Genomic DNA, 13,076 nt, shown 5'->3' on the forward strand with positions numbered 1-13,076 from the left:
CACGGCACTGGACTAACATCCTCAGCTTTTAGAAGTGAAATGGATACTTTTATTACCTCAAAGAGCCACATCTGCATTGAAAAAAGTTATGGAGGGAAAAATAAATATCAGTTTAGTGAGATAAAAGCACTTGTTTTTCATAGGTGGTGCCTTAGCCTCTGCTATTTTGCCTCCTTTTATGCTTGCAAGAAAGAGGTTTCTGTTCCATATTTAGATCAACAACTAAGTAGTTGACTTTAAAAACTGATTGCATGCATCCTTATTGGGGGTTCAGCTCAGAGAGGGCTATTTTACGCCTCATGCAAGCTCAGAATTTGACTGAAAGTCTGTGGATGGCTAGTCCTGAAAAGTTTGGGTGCTTCCATTTTGGTTGAACGCTGATCAAGCTTGTGAAATGCATTGAATTGCATTAATCTTGAATTATGTGGCTCTATTATACGATAGCATAACTGTTGCTTAGTGATAATAAAACCGCTCATTTTACATATCAGATTAAATATAGTGTGCGATTAAACTTTTTATTTGATTTTTATCATAGATATGTAATGATTATAGTCAGTGGTGTCTATGTTTTACCTCTACAGTCAGCGATCTCCAGTGAGGGCTCATTCACCAACATGTTGACTGCATACTTGAACTCCCACCTCAAAAAGTCTTTGGATTGTAAAAACCAATACAACCGTCTTAATCTGTTTGAGATAACATAATTTGTGCATTACTTTATGTTTGAATATCACCTGTGCACACTCTTAAATTCCCAAGTCAATTGACTTTGTCTAGGGTATTTGGTTCAAGTCGCACTTGAAATTGAAATGAACTTTGGCGTTTGTAGGCATTCCCCATCCCTTGCCCCACTTTTTCTAATTATAGAATTACAGGAATAGTTCACCCAAAAAGGCCATCCAAGATATAGATCAATAAATTTAGCATTACATTACTTGCTTACCAATGGATCCTCTGCAGTGAATGGGTGCCGTCAGAATCAGAATCCAAACAGATGATAAAAATATCACAATAATCCACAAGACTCCAGTCCATCCATCTTGTAAAGTTAGAGAAATAAGCAGAGATCAAGCACTGTTTACAGGCAAACATAGTTCTAAACAAATATGTTGGGGGATTTTGATGTGAAGATTTTTGTTTTATTTCAAACATGCAGCTTTTCACTTCACAAGACATTAATTGATAGTCTGGAGTAATATGGATTACCTGTAGATTATTGTGATGTTTTTCTCAGATGTATGAACTCACTCTGACGGCACCCATTCACTACAGAGTATCAATTGGTGAGCAAGTGATATAATGCTAAATTTCAACAAATCTGTTAAAAAAGATGGCCTAATAGTAAGTTAAACTATTCCTTTAAAGAAACAACAAACTCCTTTTAAGTCAAATAATATTTCATTATTTGTAGAATATTCGGTTAAAGACTGAGGCTCTCATTTTTCAAAGAAAATCTGGTCATTTCCATCTTCATTTTTGTTGCGGTTGTAGCTCACACTGCAACAATCAAGATCTGTTTATATCTTTGCTTCAATACCTCTAAAAAAATGTGCAAAACACGTCATGTTAGAACACGTTGGATTTCTGTCGCAGCTGCAATGTGCAGGCAAGAAGAAAAGGTTTGATAATCACTGCAGTACTAGCTAGTACATATCGACCTTGATTTCTCTTGCATTACTTGATCTTAATGCTACAAAGGAGAAGGATGTTATTTTTATAACAGTTATGGCTGGGATGTTTGAGCCATGGTACACTGATAATATGCTCATGGAGTGTGTTTGTGATTTTTTTCTTAAAAGTATATTTCACCCAAAAACGAAGACTACGCACCCTCATGTTGTTCCAAACCTGTGACATTTTTCTTTTGTGGAATATAAAAACAAGATATTTAAAAAATGTTTTGGACCCCATTGACTCTTATTGTATGGACAAAAAAGGAACACAAGAAACACATAAGAAAGAAAGTTACACAGGTTTGGAACGACTTGAGGGTGAATAAATAATGACGAAATCTAAATAATGACGAAAGCTGTCTGTTTAAGCATAATTAAAACTATGGTCTATGGCTATGGTCATTTTTTATGTTCTGTGGATAAAGAGACATTTTCAGCTGTATTATGTTGAAAATATGAATATATTAGTGTTGACGGCTATGGATTTGAAATTCTTTGTACCCCAAATATGGCATGCAATGTGACTGCTTCAGTGAAACTGTCGAAAGACTGCTTTTTTTAATGTATGTGATGACTAATGTTAATTTATTGATGTGTATCTCCACTGTACCCTGTCCTCTATCAGATTTCTGATCTCTTTATACTTCGATGAAATGAATAGAATTTTGAAATGAATAGAATGGTTTTTAATGCAAAATGATGGACAGAAATGTGTATTTAGAATTTAAACCCTCTAAACTAAGTGCTTCTAGAAACAGCTATTTCTCATGTAAGATCCACCAGTTTCTTTGTACTGTACTTTGTCTCCAGCTTTGAAGTGGCCCCATTTGCGGCTTACGAGATGATTGTTAGGGATGGTGCATGGGTGTGTGTCCTTGTACGTATGCAACCTTTGTGTTTTCTCAGTTTTGTATTCCTGCACTGAGGGGCAGATGCCCCCTCCAAATTCCCCTCCTATTTTCTAACATATACCTCACCTTCTGCCTTAGTTCCAATTTGTTGAAATGATTGTAAGGTTTGTTGGAGACAACTAACTTTTTGCCAATCATTTTGTTCTTTGAAAAAAAAAATAATAATGAAAAAATGAGTAAGAATTCTAATATATTAAGAAAATGTTTCCTTTTATTTTTATACGTATGTGCTGTGCACAGCAGCCAACTGTATTCCTGAAAATAAAATAAAAGGTTGTTTTTTTAGCCTCTGTGTTTTTGCTTTTTACTTTAATCATTAATACATTGTATTTTTATTTAAACAGGTTGGAAAGATTTAGTTTGTGGGGGGGGGGGGTCAAAAATATGGATAGTATTAGTTGGGTTAGTGCCCCCTCATGTGGTCAAAATCAGAAATGCATGATTTCTTTCCTTGTTTATAATTTCTGCTTTTATTATTTATTTACGTAATATTATAATCAATCCTCTGTATTTAATTCACAAACTTTTTTATGCACAGAATGTTTGGTCATTATGGGAAGATGAGGAAATTTAGTAATAGAATGTGGAAAGCCATTTATCAAAAGTCAAAAGGTAAGTTAAGTCTATTTTTTAACCAACAGGCACATTTCTATACATTTTGACTGTTTTAATAACATTATGATGCTCTTTTAATTCATAAAGGAGACATTTTACTGAATAATAGCAAGGATTGGTTCGTACTACTTTATATTAAAGGTGCAATGTGTAATATTTACAACAATCTATTTACAAAAATGCAATATAACATGTATAGCCAAACTTTGTTTTCAGTGATGTATAAAGACTTTTCTTAATAAACCCTTATGTTTTTTTATCTTATATTGAGCTATTTCTATCTACATACACCGCGGGTCCCCTTACATGGAAGTTGCCACCTTGTTTCTACAGCAGCCCTAAACGGACAAACTGTTCTACAGAGCGTGCTTCCTTACTTTGTTGTTTTTGCAAATAAAACACTGACACAATGATGAACAAGTACATTAACATTCGAAATAACATTGATTTATTGAATAATTAAGTAAATGTAATTCCTTGATTTACCTTTGTGAAGAAATCTCATTGCTTTCTGCTGTCTTTATCGACGAGATTTTAACCTGTGTCGGCCACCGTAGCTTCTCTAAAGGGAGGGGTGAGCGGGGGACTGAGCTGTTGGTTGCAATTCGCAACCTCACCGCTAGATGCCGCTAAAAATTACACAGTGCACCTTTAAAAATAGTAATATAATTTGCTTGGATACAACTAAAAGCCCATATATTTCAATACGTATTATTATTATTATCAATATTATATACAATACCTGATTTAATTTTTTTTAAAGACTTCTGCATTATTATGGATTAATATACATATAATTATTATAGCTAATATTATAGCTAATAAATGACAGTGACGTGACATTCAGCCAAGTATGGTGACCCATACTCAGAATTCGTGCTCTGCATTTAACCCATCCAAAGTGCACACACACACACACACACACTGTGAACACACACCCGGAGCAGTGGGCAGCCATTTATGCTGCGGCGCCCATGGAGCAGTTGGGGGTTCAGTGCCTTGCTCAAGAGCACCTCAGTCATGGTATTGAAGGTGGAGAGAGAACTTTACATGCACTCCCCCCACCCACAATTCCTGCCGGCCCTATATTCAAACTCACAACCCTTCGATTGCAAGTCCGACTCTCTAAACCATTAGGCCACAACTTCCCCTTAAATAAAATAATAATACTAATAAAAATGGCAATTCTAAATAACTTGTAATTTCAGTACTATTCTAAGGTTTGGGGTCTGTAATTTTATTTTAATTTAATACTTTAATGTTCATGTTCCAAAAGATTTCTATTTCAAATCAATGCTGTTCTTTTCAACTTTCCATTGATCAATTAATCATGAAAAATAATTGAATAATAATAAATAAATATATAAATAAAAGCTTTAATTAAAGAAATATTATCCTCAAGTTGATTGCATTAATAAGGACTGTTTTAAAACAATTCATGGAAATAATTTGTGTCCATGGAGGAATTATATCATCCTCTGCAGTCAAACAGCCATAAAACACATCTCAGATGGAGAAGAAGTCAGTGTATTGACCCATCTGATCCTTTGAGGTTTGAGCATCCAAGGTCAAGGACCACTAATGATCAAAGACCAAATTGAGAGCATGAGCACGAGTGCAGCAGTAATGTTTCTAAAGAAACCATCACTTCCTATGATGACCCTTTACACATACTGCTCTCCAACAGTCCTCTGAGTCCAAATTGACAAAAACAGAAGAAAAATAAGCAAGTTGCACCAAATGATCCATTCTGATCAAATTATTGACCTATTAACAATAAATATATGTGAACGATCTAAACTATCTGTGAACTACCCAGGAGGCGTTCATTTTTTAGATGATTCCTAAAACCAATAGACTGAACTAAAGAATTCTAATGTAAATTTAAGAAACCAAATGGTTTCAAGGAACCATATAACCTAAGATCTGTATATGATGCAATCTAGGGCTATTTTAGGTCACAGTTTAACAGTCATTTCAACTTTTTAAGTCAGTTAAAAATTAAACTTCCTTGCAATGCTGTGGCAATGACATTGTTTGCATAAGAATCTTTTCCATTTATGATGTAATTTCATGAAACATGTCAGTATAAGCCAGTAGACCTAAATGTCTTAGTTTCAAACATGATGACAGATGATGCTGGCCACCTGTACTGAATTATTTATTAAAATTATATATTTTTTTATTTATTATATTTTATATTGATGTCTTTAATTTAAATATAATCTTAGAAATGTATCAAATGTGAAAAAAAACGTTTTAATCCATTTTTTTTTGTTCTGTTAGCTAATCTTTTTCAGTATTTCCAGTAAAATGTATAATGCATAATGTAATGTATATAAACATTATATATGAAATGCATTCAAATAATACAAAATTGATTTTCTACTCTCAGAGGTTTCCCAGCACATTATATAAAAACGATAATTGATGTATTATATGATTACATTGTTATGTAATGTTTTATGTTTTTGAAACCTGTTTTTTTTTTTACATTAATGTTTGATGATGATGAGAATCAAGTACAAAGACAGTAAATAGTAAGATAAAGATACTGACAATCTATTTTAAACTGATGTTGCCATTTGCATTGGAGTGATATCAGTTGGTGTTTGTTTTTAGTTTTTATGATTATGTAATTTTAAAAGAGGCAAACAGCATGTGCAACAAACCATATAAACCTTCTTTCGTTAAAAGACTGTTTAACTTCAAGAACACTATTTGGGTGCATAAGTTCTCTCAAGAAACACCTTAAAATTAGTTCGGAGTAGCTGAATATCTTCAATATTGACAGTTATGTGCTTTAAAAAGTACATGTCAGGGCACTCTGCAACTATGATGGAATATGAGGCACATTTGCATATATAAAAATCTTGTTCTTGCATGTTAGTTTTAGGTTCAGTAGTAATTTAAGATGATTTAAAGATGAAAACAAAAGTTTACCTAAATCACTTTGAAAATTGTTACATTTGTAAGAAAACATGCATAATATTAAGAAACATGGAGGACATATTTATTAAGCTAAAATGTATACTTTTATAGCATTTAAAATTAAATCAATAATATCTTACAAAATATTAAACACATTTAAATGTCAATATTTAATACTGCCAGTGTCTAATTAGTAATCACACATATAAAATTATATGATATAGGATTCATAGGTTATATGTGTATATATTTTGTAAACTCTTTATTTTGTAAAAGATTCTCTTTTCCAAAAGTTGATGTTTTGTTTATCACAAAATTCTGTATGAGGAATCTGGGTAAAGTGCTTGAATATGATTTTTTGCTTAACACAAGTAAAAACATTTAGTTGCTTTCTTACATTTTACCTTTACATTTTTTAAACTTTTGCTCTTAACCTAAGACTTGATGTGATCTCTTCTGTTGATGAACACACATTTCAAGTCTGAAAGTGCAAGACCTGCATAACTACATTTCAAAGTGATAAGAAATTGGCACATTCCGGTGTTCATGCAGATGGAATACCATTGTAAGAAAGAATGCAAGATAGACATAGCTGGTCTTGTCCGTGTACAGTACATGGCATGAGCACATCTGACATGTAGCAATGCTCACTGGTCTTGCTCAACTCAAAGTGGAGTTTCAGTTCTTCCCATTGGTCCAATATACAAGTTACCGCAGGCTCAATCAATAGCCAACGTGTGGCACATACTTTGTTGATCTGCAGGGGTCTCTGACCACAATTAATGGTGGCATACACGGCTTTGCCGTTTTGGGGAAATTAAAAACCAGTTGTTTTTCCCCTATTAAGGATTCAACACATTTAGGTATGGTTCTTTGGATGCTGCACTGACAGCCAGTTGTAAAGAATGGCACACACAGCGAATGAGTACCAAATTGGGCAAAGCACATTCTTCTTTTAAAATCTTGTTGACTCCATTGTGCACCCCAGTCATCACAGAGGCATTATCAGTTTAAGGTTACACTTTTCAAGAAACTCAACTATTGCCTTTGCTATTGATTTTGCACCACCAGCCTCCAATTCAACCTGCCCAAGAATTGTGGACACAAGTCTTCTTTTTTTAGCACTAAAATACAAATCACCACACCCAGGTATTTTGAGACACTGACATCAGTTGACTCATCCAAAAGCAGACTGAATTTCTCATACCCCACATCTGTTGTTATCATTTTCACAAAATAAGGAGCCAGTACTCCCTTAATCATTTCTGTGCATTAGGTGCGGTGCATGTGGAAGTTTGTTGCTGCCACAGAATCTGTAAAGGCGACTTCCTAAAGTAAAGGCAGTCCTAATGGGCCCCCCTCCCCTTGAAAATATATATTCCAGACTTTTCAAGGGCCCTCTCTTCCTTTGGGGCCCTGGTAATAAATGAGGTAGATTGATTGATGTAGGTAAGTCTCTTCTAGATCAAAAATTCATGAACATCTACATTCACTGAGTTTTAACTGTGTTTGTTTTAATTATTTACCAAAATTTTTTTTTAAATGTGTGATACTGCTGCTGCACCCAGCCAACAATTATTGCTGCTGCAGCTTCTGTGCCTGGCTATTTAGACCTTATATAGCCCCGAACCTGCACTTTTAGTCTTGCGTTTGTGTTTCTACAGCGATCTTAAGAATTTATGAATGAATAGCTCATCTTGAGTTAAGTCTGCTGGAACTACTGCTCTTTAGATTTGAGCCCCTTTTCAAAAGCTGCTAAAAGTAGCAGAATACATTTTTAAAAATTTATAAATTTGTTGCTAGGTGCTTTTTGAAAAAAAAAAAAAAAGTTGCTAAGGTAGGCTAGTCCAAGAAGTTGCTAAATCTAGCAACAAAATTGCTAAGTTGGCAACACTACAACCGATTCCTTGAAAAGATCCGAATCGTCCACGAATCATTCATTTCATAGCTCACGCTGACGTAGACGTTTGTTTGCAGTCACTCACTGGCGCGTGGCGGGCTTTGAAAGGTCTGTCGGAGTTCGTTATTTAACGGTTTTATTTTGGCATCACATTAACTCGACAAATAGATATTTTATTTGAAATGTTATATTTTTAATCGCTCATCAACTATTCCTCAGTTATTAAACATTATAAGCCGTCGTACTTCATCACTTTTCATCAACGACCTGCTGAAATAAAGAGAACAGGAGACTGAATACTTCTTTCATAGTAAGTTTATTGACCTTAGCATACAGCATGTCATCTCTTTTAAATTCATGCTCTCTCACTGACAACTTATTTGAGTTCAACAGAAATCCAAAGAATATCCACAGAGTTGCCAAGCCCTAATGACTTTACCTCATAATTCATCTCCTCAAAATCATCTGTGACAATTTCTGACTTGGCTGTAATTATTCAGAGGATAATTCTAGAAGGAAACGTTGTTGAACAGAAAAGTTAAACCTCTATTTTTAAAATGTGTCATTTTTCCATCTGGGCTGTGTCTGATTATCAACACTATCTTTACAGCCACTCTTTACCAGGTTATAACATGCCGGATAGATTCCCATTGTTTTTTTCAGCGTTAACATTGCCAATAAAAGGGAACGATAACATAAGACCAACATAGCACCACACTCTTTAAAGCAGATTTATTGAACAGAGGTTGCGCAGCAGACATAACTGAGGTACATGATATGGTTATAGTGGAGGGAGGAGGGCTTTTCTCAATGTTGTTGCTTATTTGATATTTACAGGTTTATACCCACTGAAATGGGCCGTGTACATAGGGCATTGTCAAATGTTCATTACATCCTCCGTCCACTATTTCTGAAGTCCAGGTGGGAGCCTTGCTATTCATCTAAATTCAATTCCGCTACTAAATCAGACAGCAGAAATATCATAACCTCTTATTTGTGCGGTCCTTTCCAGGTTCCCGAAAAAACTGTTGTGTGAGGTAATGGGAAAGTCTTTTATGTCCAGTAAACCTGAGGTATAGAGATACCACACTTACAGAATGTGACGGAGAAAGAAGAGGAGGAAAAAAAGAGATTAAAAGGTAAAGAAACATGCCTTAATAAGAGCACACTGTACAAAGAGCATTTCCAGTTGAATACTCGTTTCATGTTCTTCTTTTACCCTCTACTTCTGTATTCTCAAAATATTCTGTAAGCAGTAAAATAATTATAATACAATTGTTTATAAAATAGCAGCACACTGATGTGACATCACAACTATGTAATGTTATTTTTGTGTATAAGATGAAACAAAACAAAAAAATCATAGCTTTTTAGCAGCGGAAAAAACAATAACTCAAAAATATTGACACTTGATTGACGTCTTCACACAGTTTCCATCTCTCATCACTTTGGAATACAGTCTCATACCCCTTAAGAAATGTAACTTCGGTTCATATTCAAAGTAAAACCACTTAGCCACCCATACAATCTTTTAACAGTACTGTAATAAATTTTCAGAGCAGAGCTGGGAAAATAATAGGACCGACTAACTTACAATATTAAGATTGACAGGGGGTTTTGGTGTGAGGAACAAGGAAATGTGGCTTGTAAGACTCAAGCATCACTAAGAATTGTTTCTGGAGAAAGGATATGGATGAGTTCACAAAAACATCTCCTTAACCCACAGAAAGACATGCACACAAACACACATGCATACATAGATGGACACAAACTTAAGCTCGACTGCCCCTTTTCAAGGTAAGCTGTGAGATTTCAGCATATGAAAGCCGTTTTGTACTGCTGATGCACCCTGTTTTTAGCCACTGTGAATGACTTGTGGATGTTTTTAAACCCCGTGCCAGTACAACCTTTGGAAGCAGCTTAGTTTGGATGGCTGGGTAGTGGATATTATGCTTAAGCTCAGCAAAACAGGGTGAAAGTCTACATCAAACTCAAGGCACTATATAAAAGTTTTTGCTGCACTGTTGCAGTTGCACATGTCTTTTTAAATTGAAAACTGCCCTTGGAGCTTGCAAATCAACTAAGATTTTTTCTTCCATTTTAATCTGTTTTATGTCGCCTTGTTTGTTTTTTGGTCTTTTTTATTTTTTATTTGCATTAATATTATTTCATTGTTGTTGTTTTCATACATTGGTTTCCAATGCTTTAACGCTATTATGAACTGAACATGCCATGATCTAAACATGGGAAACCAGCCCAAAAAAGAAAAAGAGAGAGAGAGAGAGAAAAAAATAATTAAAAATGAATCCTCAACCTTAACCATTTGTTAACCATGGCAGATATGCTCTCTGAACTGAAATCGATGGAGTAACCTTTGAAACTGGTTTAGATACTGGTCTGTAATTCAAACATGAGACATAAAAACTAAAGGACAAACAAATAAACAGACAAATAGATTAAAAATCTTAAATATCAGGTGATGTATGGAAACCATAGCTGTTGTTTCTCCTTTGGCCTCCTTTCCTGCATCTCCATATCAGCATATAACAAATCACATATCCGCATCCTCATCTCAGCAGCATGCTTCAAACCTCAAACCAACCAAGCTTCAACGTCATCGTCCTCAATCATTCTTGCCTACACATTCCTTTACTGCTAACAGAATTAGCATACATTTGCTTGCAAACAACTCCACAACTCTTTTTTTTCGGTCCCTGATTGGACCAACCATATATCAGCCTAAGGCTCCTTCAACACACTCACAACAAAATACGTAATAACGTAATAAACTGTCTGTATACAATACAACTTTAATATTTAGCGGGAGGCTGCCATGAAAGACAACCTTACCCACATATTTTAAAAACAACTCTTCTTGCCTTTAGAAGATACAAGGGAACATAGTCGTCTCTATCCGCTCCCTGTTCTTGCCTCCTCTTGTTCTGTGCACTGGGTTGGGCTCAGCCCTCAAGCAGTTTCCAGGCCAGTAAAAAAAAAGCATTTAATACAAGGCACTGATACAGGAGGCCATCAAAGCATTGTGGAATCATGTACTATCCCCTGTCCAGTCCTTTGACCATGTGCCCATCACTGAACCAGTCTCTATGACCAAACACTTGCAGATAGAAGATTTAACAAAGCCCACATGACTCACACAAGAGTGCTTGATATAGAGTAACTTGTACACGCTTGCACATGAGCCAACATACATCAAGCAGACAAGCAGCTTGACAAAAGCTTATTTGAAGTGTCTGTAACTTTAGCATCGAGAGACAATAACTTGCTAGATTAACAGGAATAATAATAATAATAATCATAATAAAATGATATTAATAGTCTCGTGATATAAGCCCCTGTTGCCCTTGCAAAAGAGCCCTGCGTTGTTAACATAAGACTTGTGTCTCACCACTCCTTTTTTAATCCCTCTTTCTGGTCCTAATGCACTAAGTACACAGCCAAGTGAATGGGTGCATCCATTCATAGTCATGGCACCTCATTGTGTGTTCAAGTTCAGGCATTCCAAAATGCCCCCCCCCCCCAAAAAAAAAATTCACAACAAAACAAGAAAAAACAGAGCCCCACTTTTTGTACCCTTTCAAGCCAGTCTGATACAGTAGACTTTCTATTTTGAAAAGCCCTTTACACTATCACTTTTGCATTAAATATCTTATTATTTTTACACAATCAAAAAAGTTTGCAAAATACTACATGCTTCCCTTCAAAGAGTCTGAGGAACCGAAAAGCTTTTTGCATCAGTATCAAATCATTTTAAAAATATCTATTTTGTTTGTATCTAAAATAGCTTTTTTTTTTTTTTTTTTTTTTTACAGGAGCAATTTTTACTGGAAAATGAAGATAAAACTCTACAAAGACTAGCAAGCACTTTTTGTTGGGGTGGTTGTTGTTTTTTTAGTTTTAGTTTTTTGTTGGTTTTGTTTTTTTTTCTCTTGTAGACTGATCACAACATTCCTGCAGCAAGCTCACAAGTTGATGTCTCGTACATCAGTTGGGGTGCTGGACTGGTCTTGGTCATCAAGTGCTTTACTGCGCGGGCCACCCTGTTCCTGCTGCTGCTGTTTCTGCTGTTGCCGGCGGCCCTCCCTCAGGTTATTCATCAACACTCTCTCAATCTGCTCCTGGCATTCCTTTAACACATCCTGCAATGCATCAGACACAAGGCGTTATACAAACAGGCCACTTACATAGCTGCAATGTCTGTACTTATCCAGAATCACTTCATCAATAGTTTTACAGTCAAACCACAAAATTATATATAATAATAATTATAAACACACACACACACACACACACACATATATATATATACACTTTCTATTAATCAAACATGCACTGTGAACAAAGTGCATTTTTGAAAACAAAAATAACAGGTGTAGCACAGTTCGCTGTGTTAATTACATCCATGTCCCGTGGATAAAACAAGGCAGTGTTTCGTTTACGATTTTCATATCCTTTAATTTTCACCACAGCATGTAATGACCCAAGGGGATCTCACTTGAGCCCACCAGAGTGTTCTTCCTGAATTTCTTTTTTTTTTAATAGATAAAATATGAGAAATACCCAATGCAATCCTGTGGGTGGCCCCAAAGAGCACATGCCATATTTAAAATGGCTTTCACACTGTCACCAAAATGAGCAATAGTGCCCTCTAGTGAAAGTAAATGGATGCAGGGTGATCAAAGCTCTCTGTCCTGTCTGAGGCACAACTGGGGTCTGTGGGAAGTTTGAGAAACACCAATGGGTAGGGCCCATGGAGAATGTGTTGCTTGTGGAGAGGCTGCATTCCTTTGACATTTACTGCTAATTGAAAGCTGATGGGCCAAAGTCTAAACTTATGTTATGCATGGCTCCTGGGCCATGTGTTTCATGCCTGTAGAAGTAGTGTATCACACAAGATAAACATCTCTGGTGTTTGGAGTGAGTGACAAGAAGCATTTAATCTCTTTTTTTTTTTTTTTTTGAGGATGAGCCTAGTGGCACTCGGCGGATGTTTTCTTTGGTGTGTTATCATGGATGACAATGGGC

The 13,076-nt window shown here is 35.5% G+C and overlaps 1 protein-coding gene across 2 annotated transcripts in view; it reads right to left on the reverse strand.

The window, feature by feature from the left end:
- Positions 1-11,814: 11,814 nt before the first annotated feature.
- Positions 11,815-13,076, reverse strand: part of LOC132133670 (G1/S-specific cyclin-D2-like) — a 136,164-nt gene continuing 134,902 nt past the window's right edge. For both annotated transcript variants that reach the window (XM_059546573.1, XM_059546572.1), the window contains exon 5: positions 11,815-12,190. In XM_059546573.1, coding sequence (XP_059402556.1) covers positions 12,014-12,190 — 177 coding nt within the window. In that variant the 3' untranslated portion in view covers positions 11,815-12,013. The remainder of the gene's footprint in view (positions 12,191-13,076) is intronic.

The sequence above is a fragment of the Carassius carassius genome, chromosome 50 (genome assembly GCF_963082965.1).
Source record: "Carassius carassius chromosome 50, fCarCar2.1, whole genome shotgun sequence".
Lineage (NCBI taxonomy): Eukaryota > Metazoa > Chordata > Actinopteri > Cypriniformes > Cyprinidae > Carassius > Carassius carassius.